Source organism: Lichenostomus cassidix, chromosome 23 (genome assembly GCF_008360975.1).
Source record: "Lichenostomus cassidix isolate B80296 chromosome 23, HeHo_3.0, whole genome shotgun sequence".
NCBI classification, from domain to species: Eukaryota; Metazoa; Chordata; class Aves; order Passeriformes; family Meliphagidae; genus Lichenostomus; species Lichenostomus cassidix.
In genome coordinates, this window is record NC_139503.1 from 4,189,333 (window position 1) to 4,202,104 (window position 12,772).

At 46.0% G+C, this 12,772-nt stretch overlaps 1 protein-coding gene across 18 annotated transcripts in view; it reads left to right on the plus strand.

Moving 5' to 3' along the window:
* Positions 1-12,772, plus strand: part of EPB41 (erythrocyte membrane protein band 4.1) — an 84,478-nt gene that overhangs the window by 46,749 nt on the left and 24,957 nt on the right. For 7 of the 18 annotated variants that reach the window (XM_085081040.1, XM_085081039.1, XM_085081043.1 and 4 more), the window contains exons 8-17: positions 1,148-1,235; positions 1,768-1,920; positions 2,603-2,700; positions 3,141-3,313; positions 4,775-4,891; positions 6,117-6,245; positions 9,038-9,243; positions 10,980-11,036; positions 11,151-11,195; positions 11,926-11,988. In XM_085081040.1, coding sequence (XP_084937166.1) covers positions 1,148-1,235; positions 1,768-1,920; positions 2,603-2,700; positions 3,141-3,313; positions 4,775-4,891; positions 6,117-6,245; positions 9,038-9,243; positions 10,980-11,036; positions 11,151-11,195; positions 11,926-11,988 — 1,129 coding nt within the window. Of the gene's footprint in view, positions 1-1,147; positions 1,236-1,767; positions 1,921-2,602; positions 2,701-3,140; positions 3,314-4,774; positions 4,892-6,116; positions 6,246-7,448; positions 7,563-9,037; positions 9,244-10,979; positions 11,037-11,150; positions 11,196-11,925; positions 11,989-12,772 lie in introns of all 18 variants that reach the window. The other 11 variants (XM_085081058.1, XM_085081041.1, XM_085081042.1 and 8 more) reach the window with 11 other exon arrangements.

The window sequence follows — 12,772 nt, forward strand, 5'->3', positions numbered from 1 at the left end:
CTTGGAGTCAAAGGCCGTTTGCTGTGCTAGAAGTGGTTGATCACAGTTCTGAATTATTCATGGCTTCATTAGAAGGAGACTTCAAGGTATAAGATGTGGTTATATTTCATCCCTCTGCATGTGCTGGAGGAAGCAACACGTCCCTGTTTAATTTCTGGTGCATATTCTGTGAATGTTAAACTTCAGGACGTTTTCAGTGGGAATCACAGAACCATGGAATTGTTAAAGTTGTAAAAGACCTCAAAGACCATCGAGTCCAACCATTAACCCAGCACTGCCAAGCCCACTGCTAAACTGTCCCCAAGTGCAACATCCACGTATTTTTTGGGCATTTCCAGGGAAATCTCTGCTAAACCATGCTCCAACTCTTGCTGCTGTATTTGCAGAGCACAAGGTTTATATCATGATGGTGTCTGCTCCTGGGGCTTTCCTAGAGGATTGTCCTCACAGTGGACTTTGCCCTTTCTCCCACCACTCAAACCTCTGTTTGCATCACACACAAGATGTATGTGAGCTCTCAAGGAAGACATCAAAGGAGGGTGGAAAATTAAATGTATGCAGCTGAATCCTCTCCCAGCAGAGCTGTTAATGTACCTCATACACCAGAAACTTATTAGCAGGGACACTTCAATAACGTTGATAATGGCCTCCATTATCAGGATGTCTCTGTTAAGTTGTGCCCCTCCTGCAGACAGGGCACCATCTGTTCCCAGAAAACCCCTCATTCATCTGGTCCCCTGGTTGGAATCTCTGCTGAGTGGTTTCAGCTGTTTGGTTTGGAGAACAATAGCTGGGTTTGGGGAGGTCTGGAGGCAGCAGGGCTGGGGGGGGACAGTAAAACGTCCTGTCACGTTTTACTCAGTTGGGGTTTTGTCTTCTTTATTCTGTCAAGTTCTGTCCTCTCACTGCTCTTCCTCACTTCCTTCTCTAGTGCCTGTACAGCTCCATGGGAATAAAGTGCAGCTGTGTTATTGGGATGTCTCAAAGCACGAATTTGGGCAGTCAGAATGATTTAATAATTCATCAGCTGGGCGCAAATTTGTTTGTATTGAAAACAAAATAAAATCTAATGAATTTTGTGGAGTCTCATCTGTCTCCACTTAAAAGCAACAGTTTGGAGAATACCAAGCGCTTTCTTTTCCTGCAGATCCATGACTCCAGCTCAAGCAGACCTGGAATTTCTTGAGAATGCAAAGAAGCTTTCTATGTATGGAGTCGACCTTCACCAAGCCAAGGTGAGAGCCAGCATGTGTGCACCTGCCTGTGGATTTTGTAATTTGATTATCCTTCCCTTGCAGGAGCAAGTTTACCTGTTTCAGGGAGCTCCTTTGGAAGGAGAGGAAGTATGGAAATACACACAACAGGAATGCCTCGAGCATTCCTGCAAGAGAAGTGATTCTTCCTGGTTGCTTATTATTTATATGTCACACAAAGCTTTCCAGGGCTCCTTTTACAGACAGGTCCTTGCTCTGAGGAGCTTAGAATACAATATATATTCACTGCCACATGAATCTCTGTGCTTCAGGAAAAGCAGGATGGACTCTAGATGAGCCCTTTGGGCAACCAGCAGAGCAGGAGAGAGCAGCAGGAGGGAGGAGGTTGTCAGGAAGAGTGAAGGAGAAGGAAGGCTGACCGTGGAGCTGGGAGCTGGAGTCTGGGTGGTGGGGAGATGAATTTGGGGGAAGACCAGAGGGATAATTTGGAAGGCAGATATTGGCATGAAACTTATAACCCTGATACTGCTTCAATCCTCATCTGTATTCCCAGGACTTGGAAGGAGTGGATATCACTCTGGGAGTCTGTTCCAGTGGCCTTCTTGTTTACAAAGATAAACTGAGAATCAACCGCTTCCCATGGCCCAAAGTCCTGAAGATTTCCTACAAACGCAGCAGCTTCTTCATAAAGATTCGGCCAGGGGAGGTACGACTGGCTCCTGTGGGCTCCTGTCCTCTGTTTCTTTGGGATTGTCACCGTGTGTGTACCTGGAACGGAGCAGAGAGGGGTTGGGCTTTTCTCTGTGAGCATTTGACATCAGAGTGTCTGATCCCGGCTGGTGATGAGTCCGGGCAGAGCTCCACGTGTCATCCAGCACCACCTCCTGGCATCTCCGGGTATTCCCAGCATCCAGGGAAATGGGTGGGAGGTTGACAGCTGAAATTGGGGCAGCACTAACTCATTTTTTTGGAAATGGGGCAAGACAATGGCTCTTTGTCTTGCTTTCATTCAAAGAAAATAATTAAAAATTAGAATTAGCTTTTCATCTAAGTGCAGGAGGCAGGGAATGGATGCATTGGTGCTGCCTCTCATGAATGGGGAAATCCCTGGAGCATTCTGGCTACATCAAGGAGAGAGGCTACAATGGGGATCCACCTCTTTCCTCTTGCATTTGGCCCCATCCTACAGCTGGGTAGTATGAGAGGAAGGGAAAAATGATGTTAACTGGCTGCAAAATCCACAGCATGTTCCTCTGCAAATCCCAGTGCATCCTGAGGTTCAGCAGTTTGTGCCACAGCCAAACAGGGTGATGGGCTGAGGTCTGGGAAGGGATGGCTCCTGCCACATTTGTTTCATGCTATACCTAAATAACTTACATTTTCTACAGCAAGAACAGTATGAAAGTACAATTGGGTTCAAGCTACCAAGTTACCGGGCAGCGAAGAAGCTGTGGAAAGTATGTGTTGAACATCACACCTTCTTCAGGTGGGTTTTCTGAACTATTAACTATTTAATTATTTCAATGGTTAAATATTTTAAACTATTAAACTAGTTAAACTATTTTAACTATTTCAATAGTTAAACTATTATTAATTATATTAACTATTTCAATAGTTAAATTCAAGTAACTTTATGCTTGAATTTAACTATTGAAAATGAGCAGTGTTCCGTAGGGTTTTGGGAAAAATTGGAGTGAAATGGTTACAGGGGCAGTAGGTGTTTATTTGCAGTAATTTTTAAAGCAAGTTTGGCTTTGTAAGACCCATAAGACAGAGATCTTTGAGTCGTGTAGATGTGAGACAGTATGTGTGTTTCCTTGGCCAAGTGGATGCAAGAAACTCCTTTAATTCCTATTTCCACTCCTCTTCACATGCCCCTTCCTCGCTCTGGGGGTGTGATTTTTAAACTGTGTGTGTGGCTTTCAGGCTGACTTCCACCGAGGCCATCCCCAAGAGCAGGTTCCTCGCCCTGGGCTCCAAGTTCCGCTACAGCGGCCGGACACAGGCGCAGACCCGGCAGGCCAGCGCCCTGATCGACCGGCCAGCGCCCCAGTTTGAGCGCACGGCCAGCAAGAGAGCGTCCAGGAGTCTCGATGGAGGTGAGTGAGTCCCTGCTGCATCCTCCCTCTGCCTTCTGGAGTCACCAGGGTGCTAAAATAGGCTTTGAGGAACACCTGGATTCCCTGCGGTACAAAAGCTTGTTGCTGTAGTGCAAGGGGTTGTTCCACCTCTTGCATGTTGAGGAGTTATGTGCCTGTAGTGAGGCTGAATTGGTGCTCAGCTGGTTAGAGCAAGGTGCTGATAACACCAAGGGGTTGGGTTGTTCCCCATATGGGTCATTCATTTAAGAGTTGGACTCTGTGACCATTCCAGCTCGGTGTTCTGTGATTCTCTGAGTTGGACTCGATGACCCTTGTGGGTCCCTTCCAGCTCAGGTGGTTCTGTGATTCATCACACAACCTTCACTCACATCAACAAAACGAACCTATTGCTCTTAAAAAAATCAAAACAGCATCATCACAATGCAGAACAAAAGTGGACAATTGACACCAAATCCCCCCCTTGTCCCTTCACCACAATTACAACGAGAATTCCCCATGATTGTTCTGCTCTTTAACATTGTTCACTACTTTTGCCCATTACCTCTCCCAGTTTTTATCCCTATCTCAGAAGCACAGCTCTGTGAGGGCTGTTATGGGAAAATTAACTCCATCTCAGCCAGACCCAATACAAAAATGTAAACCAAGGGTGGTCCCAGCAGAACTGACTGATGAAAAGGGTGTAGGTGGGTGCTGAAGGCTTATGGCAAAGTTCTGCTTGTAAAGATATTTCCTCATTCAATCTCAAACCATTTTCCTTTAGAAAAATCAGGAATTAAGCCATTCTTATTTTGTTTAATATAACTTCTTAAATCCCATAGTTTTACGTGAGGGAGAGCTTTTTGCCTTGATGGAAACATTTTCAGTGTCTCTTAAAGCGATGCTCAGGTTGGAGTTGAGGTGTGTTCAGTCAGGTGGGCTCATCCCTGAGATTTTTAAAAGAGATGGATAATAGCAGAGGAGGTGAGACTTGGAAAAGGGAGTGCCAAAGTTTGGTCCACGAGCTCTGTATCACAGGGTGTTAAGATCCAGGGAAAGAGGAGCATCCCTGTGCACTCAGTCACCTGATGGAGCAGGGACCACATTGCTTTGAGCTCTGAGTTTGTGCTGCAGCTTGGGAGGGACCAGGGCTGCCCAGCACCCTGTGGTCAGCAGCAGTCAGGCTGTCCCTGCTCCTGGGCTCAGTGACATCCCAAGCTTGGCTTGTGCCTTGGAGCTGAGGGAAGGGATGGTTCAAGCTCCATACAGCAGTAAAGCCATATTCCCGCTCCCCTGCATCCAGGCATGTAAGTTCCTCAGGCAAGGGGACCAGAGCTGCTGGTTGCCCCTTAGCCATGCCATTAGGACCCCAGATGAGTAGAGCTTGGAAAAGATCAACCAGGGGATGTGACACTCGTGTCCCTGCTGACATCTGCGCCCTTGCCGTGCGGGAGGTCGTTAACGTGTGCCCCGTTTCTTCAGCTAAACGTGCGACTCAAAAGGTTGAGTTCAGAGCCCTAGAGGAAAAGAAGCAGAAGGAGGTGGTGGTGGTTGAGGTTCCTGTACCAAAACCTGCGGATCAGATTCGAGAGAAGCCAGGTATAGCTGTGGTGGTGGCTAAAACTCTCTGCAGTGCCTTTCCTATCTCCTCTACATGCTTGTTCCTGACAATTCCAAGTTTCACCAAATCTGGTGGCTTTCTCTTTTCATTTCTTTGCAAGAAGAGTTTTGCAGTGAGAGGAGACACAGCCCAGCTCTGGGAGACTCCTTAAATTTCCACCTTGCACCTCATTACTGTACTTCCTGTGGGGAGGTGGGGAAAAGTTTAGGATGTGGTGGCACTTGAGACCTGGCTTGTTAAATTTGGGTATTTTGTATAAGTGGATTTGAAAACTTTAAAGTTTGATCTTGAAACTTCTTGTGAAGCTTCTGAAATTCTTCATCCCAGGACCTCATTGCCATGTTGGATTGGGTTTTTTTCTGGGTTTGAGAAATGCTACCCATTTCACTCTGTGGAGCTTATATTTCTCTTAGGATAGGTACTATTAATAAATATTAATGTCCTTAAGAGGTGTGTAGGTACAACAGCACATTTGAATACTAATAAGTATATCACAACAGCAGTGTTGCAAATATCTGCAGTCTTCATCACTTGGACAGTGACCTCCTGTGGTGTGTTAGGGCTGGAGATAATTCACATGCAAATGCTTTGGGTACTCACCTCCCACCCAGAATTTTTTGCAGTGTAATTTTGACTGCGTCACTGCTTTTCTAGTATCTAGATCAAATTTTCACGAAGTGTGGCAAACTTCCCCACCATGGGCATGCCTTGAATCCTCACTGATCATCACTTCTTGGGGAAAGCCTGATGCTGTAAAAGCAGAAGGTGGGGAATTTCAGAGTAGATTTGATCACTCAAGTACATTTAATTAAAGCTGCTAGTTTTTAGATAGGTTTTTATCAGGATGTGTTTTTCATGGATTTTGCCAGCCAGAAGCAGCCTCCCTCCAGGCTTTGCAGGCAGAACCCTTCCTACCTCCACGCTTGAGAGCTGTTCATGTGTCCCACATCTCCCTTCCTGGGCAAGGAGCCCGTAAAGCTTATTTTTGTGTTCTTTTCTCCTCTCATCCAATACTCTGTTGGGTCTGACAACACTAGAAAGGCTGCCACACAATTCCATGGTGGGAAATGACTACTGAGCTGCCTGCAAACCTCCTTGCTGTTGCCAGCCACTGAGAGGGATCTCCTCACTCCTTGCTCTGGTGACCATCATGTGTCTGTGCAAGTCCCCAACCCCCATTAACACCTGCAAACCTCTTTCTAGCCAAACACACTCTTGAAACTTTACAAATGAAACCCATTGCAGAGGAGGAAGAGGAGGAGGAGAAGGTAGAGGTGGTTAAGGTTCCTGTTCTCAAGCCCAAGTCAGCGGAGCTGGTGCAGCTGCGGTCAGGTACAGCCGCAGTGGTGGTTGGCAGCAGTGCCTCCTGTGCTGGTGCTGCTGGGGTGAAGTGATGCAGTGCTGCAGGACAGAGGTTACACTGCTTGTGGTGGTGTTTATTGGCACTAAAATCAACCCTGGCTTTGCTGTGTGCTGCTTTTCAGGTGTGCAGTGAGAGGGGCCGTGCCCTGGCTGTGTGTGGAAATGAGTGTGCAGTGGCATCTTAACCCTCCTGCCTGTCTGTCCCTTCTTGTGAGGTTTGTTCCCCTGAGCTGTAGGAATGTGCAGTGCCTGGAAATCAGGCTCTGAGATCTGGGGCTGCTGGAGGTCACCTACATTCCACTTTATTTCTTCACTAGGGAGCTGCTGCTTCCCTAGTGGGGAAGGATGTCAGAGCAACATTGCTGCTGCAGACAGATTCATATTAATCATAATTAAAAGCAGAGTTGATTATATGTTGCAGGAAGAGGAGATTGAAGCCGTAGAGGGAGATAACTGGGAACATCACGTTTCCTTGGTTAGTATGAAAACTGCTGGAGGATGGTCGTGGCCCCAAGGCTGCCAGAGCTCCAGGAGCATTTGGACAACACATTCAGGCACCAGATTGGGATTGTTGAGATGTCCTGTGCAGGGCCAGGCATTGGACTCAATGATGTCTGTTGGTCTCTTCCAACTCAGCAGATTCTGTCATTCTGTATTCCAGGGGATGTGTGGCAGCAGCTCTGACATCAGCTGGTGTCAGACCCAAACACATCCTGCTGTAGCTGCCCCTTCTCATCCACCTCCTGCAATTTTCCTCATCCTAACTTTTCTGTTCCCAGTAGGGACAGTTGATGAGGTGGTGGCCATGGTGATGGTGATCAGTCATAGAATTCTTCAATGGTTTGGGTTGGAAGGGACTTTAGAGGTCATCCAGTTCCAACCTATATTTTGTATCTCATATTTTGGGGCAGTGCTTTTTACTGTGTTTAAATCATGTGTCAAAACAGCCAAAAGTGGTTAATCAGAAAAATGTCGTGAAAATACAGTTCCGGAAGCCCAGAACTAATTGTTGGATGGCAGAGGAAAAGTTTGGTTTGTGTTCCCATTGTCCTGCATGTCCTGATGCTCTGGGAGAGCAGCAGGAGAGATGGCCCTACAGATTGACTGGTGACAATATTTCCTTTGCTGCTTCCTCTTTGAGGTGGCATTTTAACACATCCATAACTTTTTTAGCCAAACGTGACCTTGGCAGTATTGAGATAAGCCCAATTGAAGAGGAGGAGGAGGAGGAGGAGGAAGAGAAAATGATGGTGGTGAGAGAACTAGAACCGTTCCCAAAGGAGTCAGGTACCACCGTGATGACAGCTTTGCACTCCCAGCATCCTCCTCATCCTGGCTGTCCCTGCCATCTCACCTCTGTCCAACCTTCCCAGCAGCTGTCACTGCTTCCGTGACATAAATACACCAGGACACAGCACCGATTGTCCTTGGGAGAGGATAACACAGTGTCTGGGTCACAGAAATGAACTGCTGTGCTGAGGAGCAGGGAGAGAGCAGAGCTGGCAGTGGTGGGTGGGTTTTAAGGTGGTTTGCAACAGGATGTGGTGTCCAGGAGTTTGTCTTGAAAGTGTAATTCCAGTCTCTGGAAATTCAGGTTCTTTTTCCCTCTGCCTTGTACATTTTTGGCCACGTGAATACTTTATTCTCTCTACATTTTATTAACACACACATAAGATGTTGTTACCTTTTCAATACAACAGGAATTCTTGCTAAGGAGTTGCTTGAAATTCCAATTTCTATTTTAACACCAAATTTGCTAGTGTCTTTGGCTGACTGGCTGGACATGAGTGACCTTACGTTGGCTGGGATAGGATACACAGGATGGTCTTGCTGTAGACTGTGACTTTGGGAACGTGAGACCACATTAAAGATGTTATTTAATGTGATAGGGTATCTTTTTAGTGAAACACCCATAAAAACCAACATCAGGAGAACCAAATAGCTTATTGTATTCCTGGGTACACACAGGGGTTTAATTTGGGCTTGCTTTGTCACACAGCTTTGGCTTGAATATTTCCTTGGGGTCAGGCAAATCAGGAATTGAAGGAAAGGAGTAGGCAGTTGATTTTGTGTGGACCTAGTACTTACATTTAAGACTGTCATCCTCTGAAAAAGATGATTTTTGGCAGCATGCTGTTCATTTCTGCACTGTCACTGGCCTGGAGGTGCTGGGTATCTTCCCACCGCGCTGCCCTGAAGATACCCAGCTCAGACATCAGCCCCAGCCTGCCTTGAAACCCACCGGCAAGTTTCTGAGAAGTTTTCTAGAGCAATGCTTGTTGATTATTTTTTGGAGAAAGGAGGGGGAAAGCCTGTGTTTCTCTTCCAGAAACCATCTGTTTCTGGTTGAGAAGATGCCCGTGAGTCCAGAACTCCTCACGCTGTGTTTATTTTCTGGTTGCATTGGAGTGGAGTCCGTGTCAGTTGTGTGTGAAGGACCCAGAAATCCATGGCACGGTGTCAAAAACAGATTTGCCTTTCTGGTGTGGCTTCTCTGCAGAGTGCAAGCTTGCTTTTTGTAAACCATCTGGTGTGGAGTTTTATTTGATTTTATTTCAACCATAAGGAAAATAATCTCAACTCTCCCGTACTAAATGCACAAGCTGCTCCGCTCAACATCTTTCTTTCTTTTCCCCTTTTTTTTTCCCTCCTCCTCCTCTCTTTCTTTTCAAATGACACCGCTGTAATTCGGAAAGACTTTGCCTAGTGCTTTGGAAAATTACCTGCTCTGAATCTTGTCCCTGTCTGTCCCCCATCCTCAGCAGTGGCTGTGATAACCCCAGAACGGAGTCCCCGGCCCACCTCAGCCCCAGCCATCGCTCAGAGCCACCCTGCAGAGCCAGCCCCAGCCAAACCCGAGGTGAAGGACGTGGCCACGTCTAAAGTAGGCAAGGAAACAGCAAAATCTGATGTGAGACGAGAAGAATTCCCACTGGAGAAAGCCAAGGAGCCTGTGGATGCCTCAAGGGTAGGTCAGAGCGGAGTCTCTTGGGAAGAGCCATGCTGGAGCATCACTTGAAAATCACCCCAAAGCAGCAGCTCTGGGGTGATAAACCCCTGGGAGATGAGGGGTTTGTCCCTCTCCCAGGTGTGGGGTGGGAGCAGGCACAGAGCTCTGGGTGCCATGAAATCCCAGCCCTGGTGTTCCAGGAGGGAGAAGGAGCTCCAGGGCAGCTGGGTTTTGGTGGTTGGAGTCCAAGGAAGTGCAAGCTGCTGACAGATGGTTAAAAACACTGACTGGAGCTGCACATGGTCATAAAACTGGAGTTCAGGCTGTGCCCCCTGATTCCTGGTATGAAAGCAGGAGGGAATTCCAGTGAAATCAGTGATAATGGATCTGGTCTGCAGCCCAGCACCAGAATGTTTTTCACATTGATAGGCTTTCTCTGGGAGAGCTGCTAAGGCAATGCTGCAAACTGGACTAAAACTTTAGTTGAAAATGGCACTGGTGAGACTTGGGGAGTTTGTTGTTTAAATGCAGTATTTTTAATCATTATTTGATCTTTCTACAAATATCTGAGGTCTTTGCTTGGGTTGATATATGTGTGTTGTTCTAGTAAGTCAGAATAATGTGCAGAATTATTGTTGATATTACAGTGTCCTTACTGTCCTTACTGACTTACTGAAACCTTGCAGTGGTGCAGCAGAAGTGTTTGCCTTGAGACACAATTTTCACATTACTCCAAAATTTAGCTGTTCTCAGCATTGCTGGAGCCACAAATTCTATAACATATCACGCAGTGGGTCTTGTGTGAGCATCTCCAGGGGAGATTGCTATTAATTAAGGTTGAGAGAGGGAAGTAAAGAAAGAGCAGTTGCTTCAAAAAATTCCATGGCAGTAATTTTTAAATGAAAATGCTGAAGGGAACTATAGGCTGGCACTGTGGGGTGGGAATTGGAGCACAGAGTTCCTGCCCTGCTGTTCCTGCCTGGCTGCTCCTCCTCCCTTGTGTTACACTGAGAACAAGGAAATTTTACTCATCCCATCTCACTTATTACAGGCTTTTTCCTAAATGCTTAAACATTGGTTTTTTTCCCCTATAAATAGAGATGTGGGAGGAAATTGTGGATTTGAACGTGCCCAATTTACTGTTTCTCCAACGGAGCTGCATCACTTCTTTTAATACCCACTGATGCTTTTGCCTTCAGAGTACTTGGCAATCCAGTTCCCTTAAAATACTTCCCTTAGAGTGTCAAGACAATCTTGGCTCTCTGCTTATGGACAGGAAAGAACTTAATTTGTGATATTAGGCTTGGTTTTGTAGCTATGCCTCTTCTTACTGCCTCTGCCAACATAATACCTGTGATATAACCAATGATTTCTGTTTTTGAGAAGGTCTGTGTTAATTTGAGCATGTTGCTTTGTTCGGATTTCACTGGGAGATCCAGCTGCCAATGCCATTTGAAAACATTGCCTGGCCAAGCTAATGCAAGTGGGAAGCCCTTCTTCAGAAGCACTGGAGAGCACTGGTTTCACATACAAATAATTCTCAAGGCGGAGGAATTATTTAACATGCTGTTGACTAACAGAGTGCCGGGGAGCTGCTGTGTCATTAACCCCTGCCCAGGGCTGCATGTTGGTTTTTGCATGTTCCCCCAGCACTTCAAAACCAACCTTATGCAGCTGTGTTTGGAAACTGAATGGTTTCTTGAAACAAATCTACTAACAAGAAATGTTTTTACCGATTTATTTCTTAAATGTAGGTGAGGAAAACACACATTGAGGTCACAGTCCCCACCACGAATGGTGCCCAGCCCCAGGTTTGTGTTAATAATTCAGTTTAGGTTGCTCACACTTTTTTTTTTTTCCCAATGTTCAACGTAGTTAAATGAACCAACAACTCTTTTTTTTTTTTTTTTATCACTGCCCAACAGCAGCAGCCTGCAGAAAAAGAGGAAGAGCTGATAAGAATGAGGAAGGTTAGCCATTTTACCCTTTCACTGGCCAAATATCCCATATCATTCATGCATCTGTAACCTGTTTAAAAAGACAGTGCTCCAATTTCTTCATGGGCTTTGCGTTGGGGTGTTGGTTTTCTTTAAACTGTCAAACACTTGATTTGGAAATGAAAAGCTTTTTGTCCCATAGACAGCCTGATAGTTCAAATTATGCATGTTGAATGTTGGAAAGAAACACACTTGGCTTGATTTACATTATTGATCTTCTCTGTAACAAATTTAGTTAGAAATCAAATGTAGCCTGCATGTAGCAAAAAAAAAAAAAATAGAGAGAGAGGTATTTTGGTGTTAATTAAGTAATAGGGACACATCCAGGATGGGTAAGGTGGTTAAGGTGCAGCTGGGACCTTATAGAAGTCACCCCAGGCAGTGCAGCCTCACACCTAGAGGAACGTGGTGTGGTGACTTGAAAAAACCAGGAATTCCACAGAAAACCAGGAATTGTCTCTTTGGGGCCAGAGCCAAGGGAGCTGTCTCTTTAAAGGACTCATTGCATCTCCCATTCTCCATGAGCCAGACCTCCATTCCCAGCGGGAATTCCCACCCCACACTGCCACAGCGCTGCACTCCCGACCTTGAGTTAACTTTTTTAATTTGCCGATTTATCGATCCCGCAAGACCAACATTTTAATTTTTTGTGCTTTTTTGTTTTTGTTTTGTTTTGTTTCCCCCTTTTCTTTCATTTTCACAGAAGAGATCAAAGAGGCTAGATGGTGAAAACATTTATATCAGGCATAGCAATTTAATGTTGGAGGTTTGTATGAACTTGAAGCTTTTTTTGAGTTGCATTTGCTAAACCTTCTGCATCTGCGCTGAACTTCTTCCTCTTCTGCTGCTGCCTTTGTTTTTTGCATGCTCTTGCATGAAAGACCTTTTGATTTGATTTGATTTGATTTTTTAGTTATGCTTCTGCATGGTGACAGTAAACATGATGATGTGCAGGCCTTCTTCCTTCTTCCTCTTCTGACTTTCATTCTCTCATACCTATCAAAAATATATGATTGGCAGTGCTTAGATCTGCTCTGGGACCCTCTGGCTGCTCATGGGGTCACTAATTGTAATGGGGGACTCAATTGACTGGTTTTTCACTGCTTGAAACAAATTATTTTTGGGGGGGAAAAGCTAGTCTGTGAAAATACAAAATTCAGGCTAAACTGCAGGTAAAATTGGAGCAAATATTCCAGAGCAGCTGTGGCTGCCCCATTGCTGGAAGTGTCCAAGGCCAGGCTGGATGGGGTTGGGAGCAGCCTGGTCTGTGAAAGGTGTCCCTGCCCACGACAGGGGGAGAATAGGATGAGCTTTGAGATCCCTTCCAGTGCAAACCATTCCAGGGTTCTGTGAAATTCTCACCTCTGTGGTGTCCAGGCCACCACAACATCCATGCTGCTTCAGGCAGGAGGGATTCTTCTGGATGCTGCAGAGGTGTTTGCAGCTTTGCCATCCTCCTCCCAGCCCTTCCATCCTCCTCCCAGCCCTTCCTGGCCTTGCAGCAGCTCACCACCCCTGGGCCCATCCTGCCTCAGTGCCAGGTCCTTGTG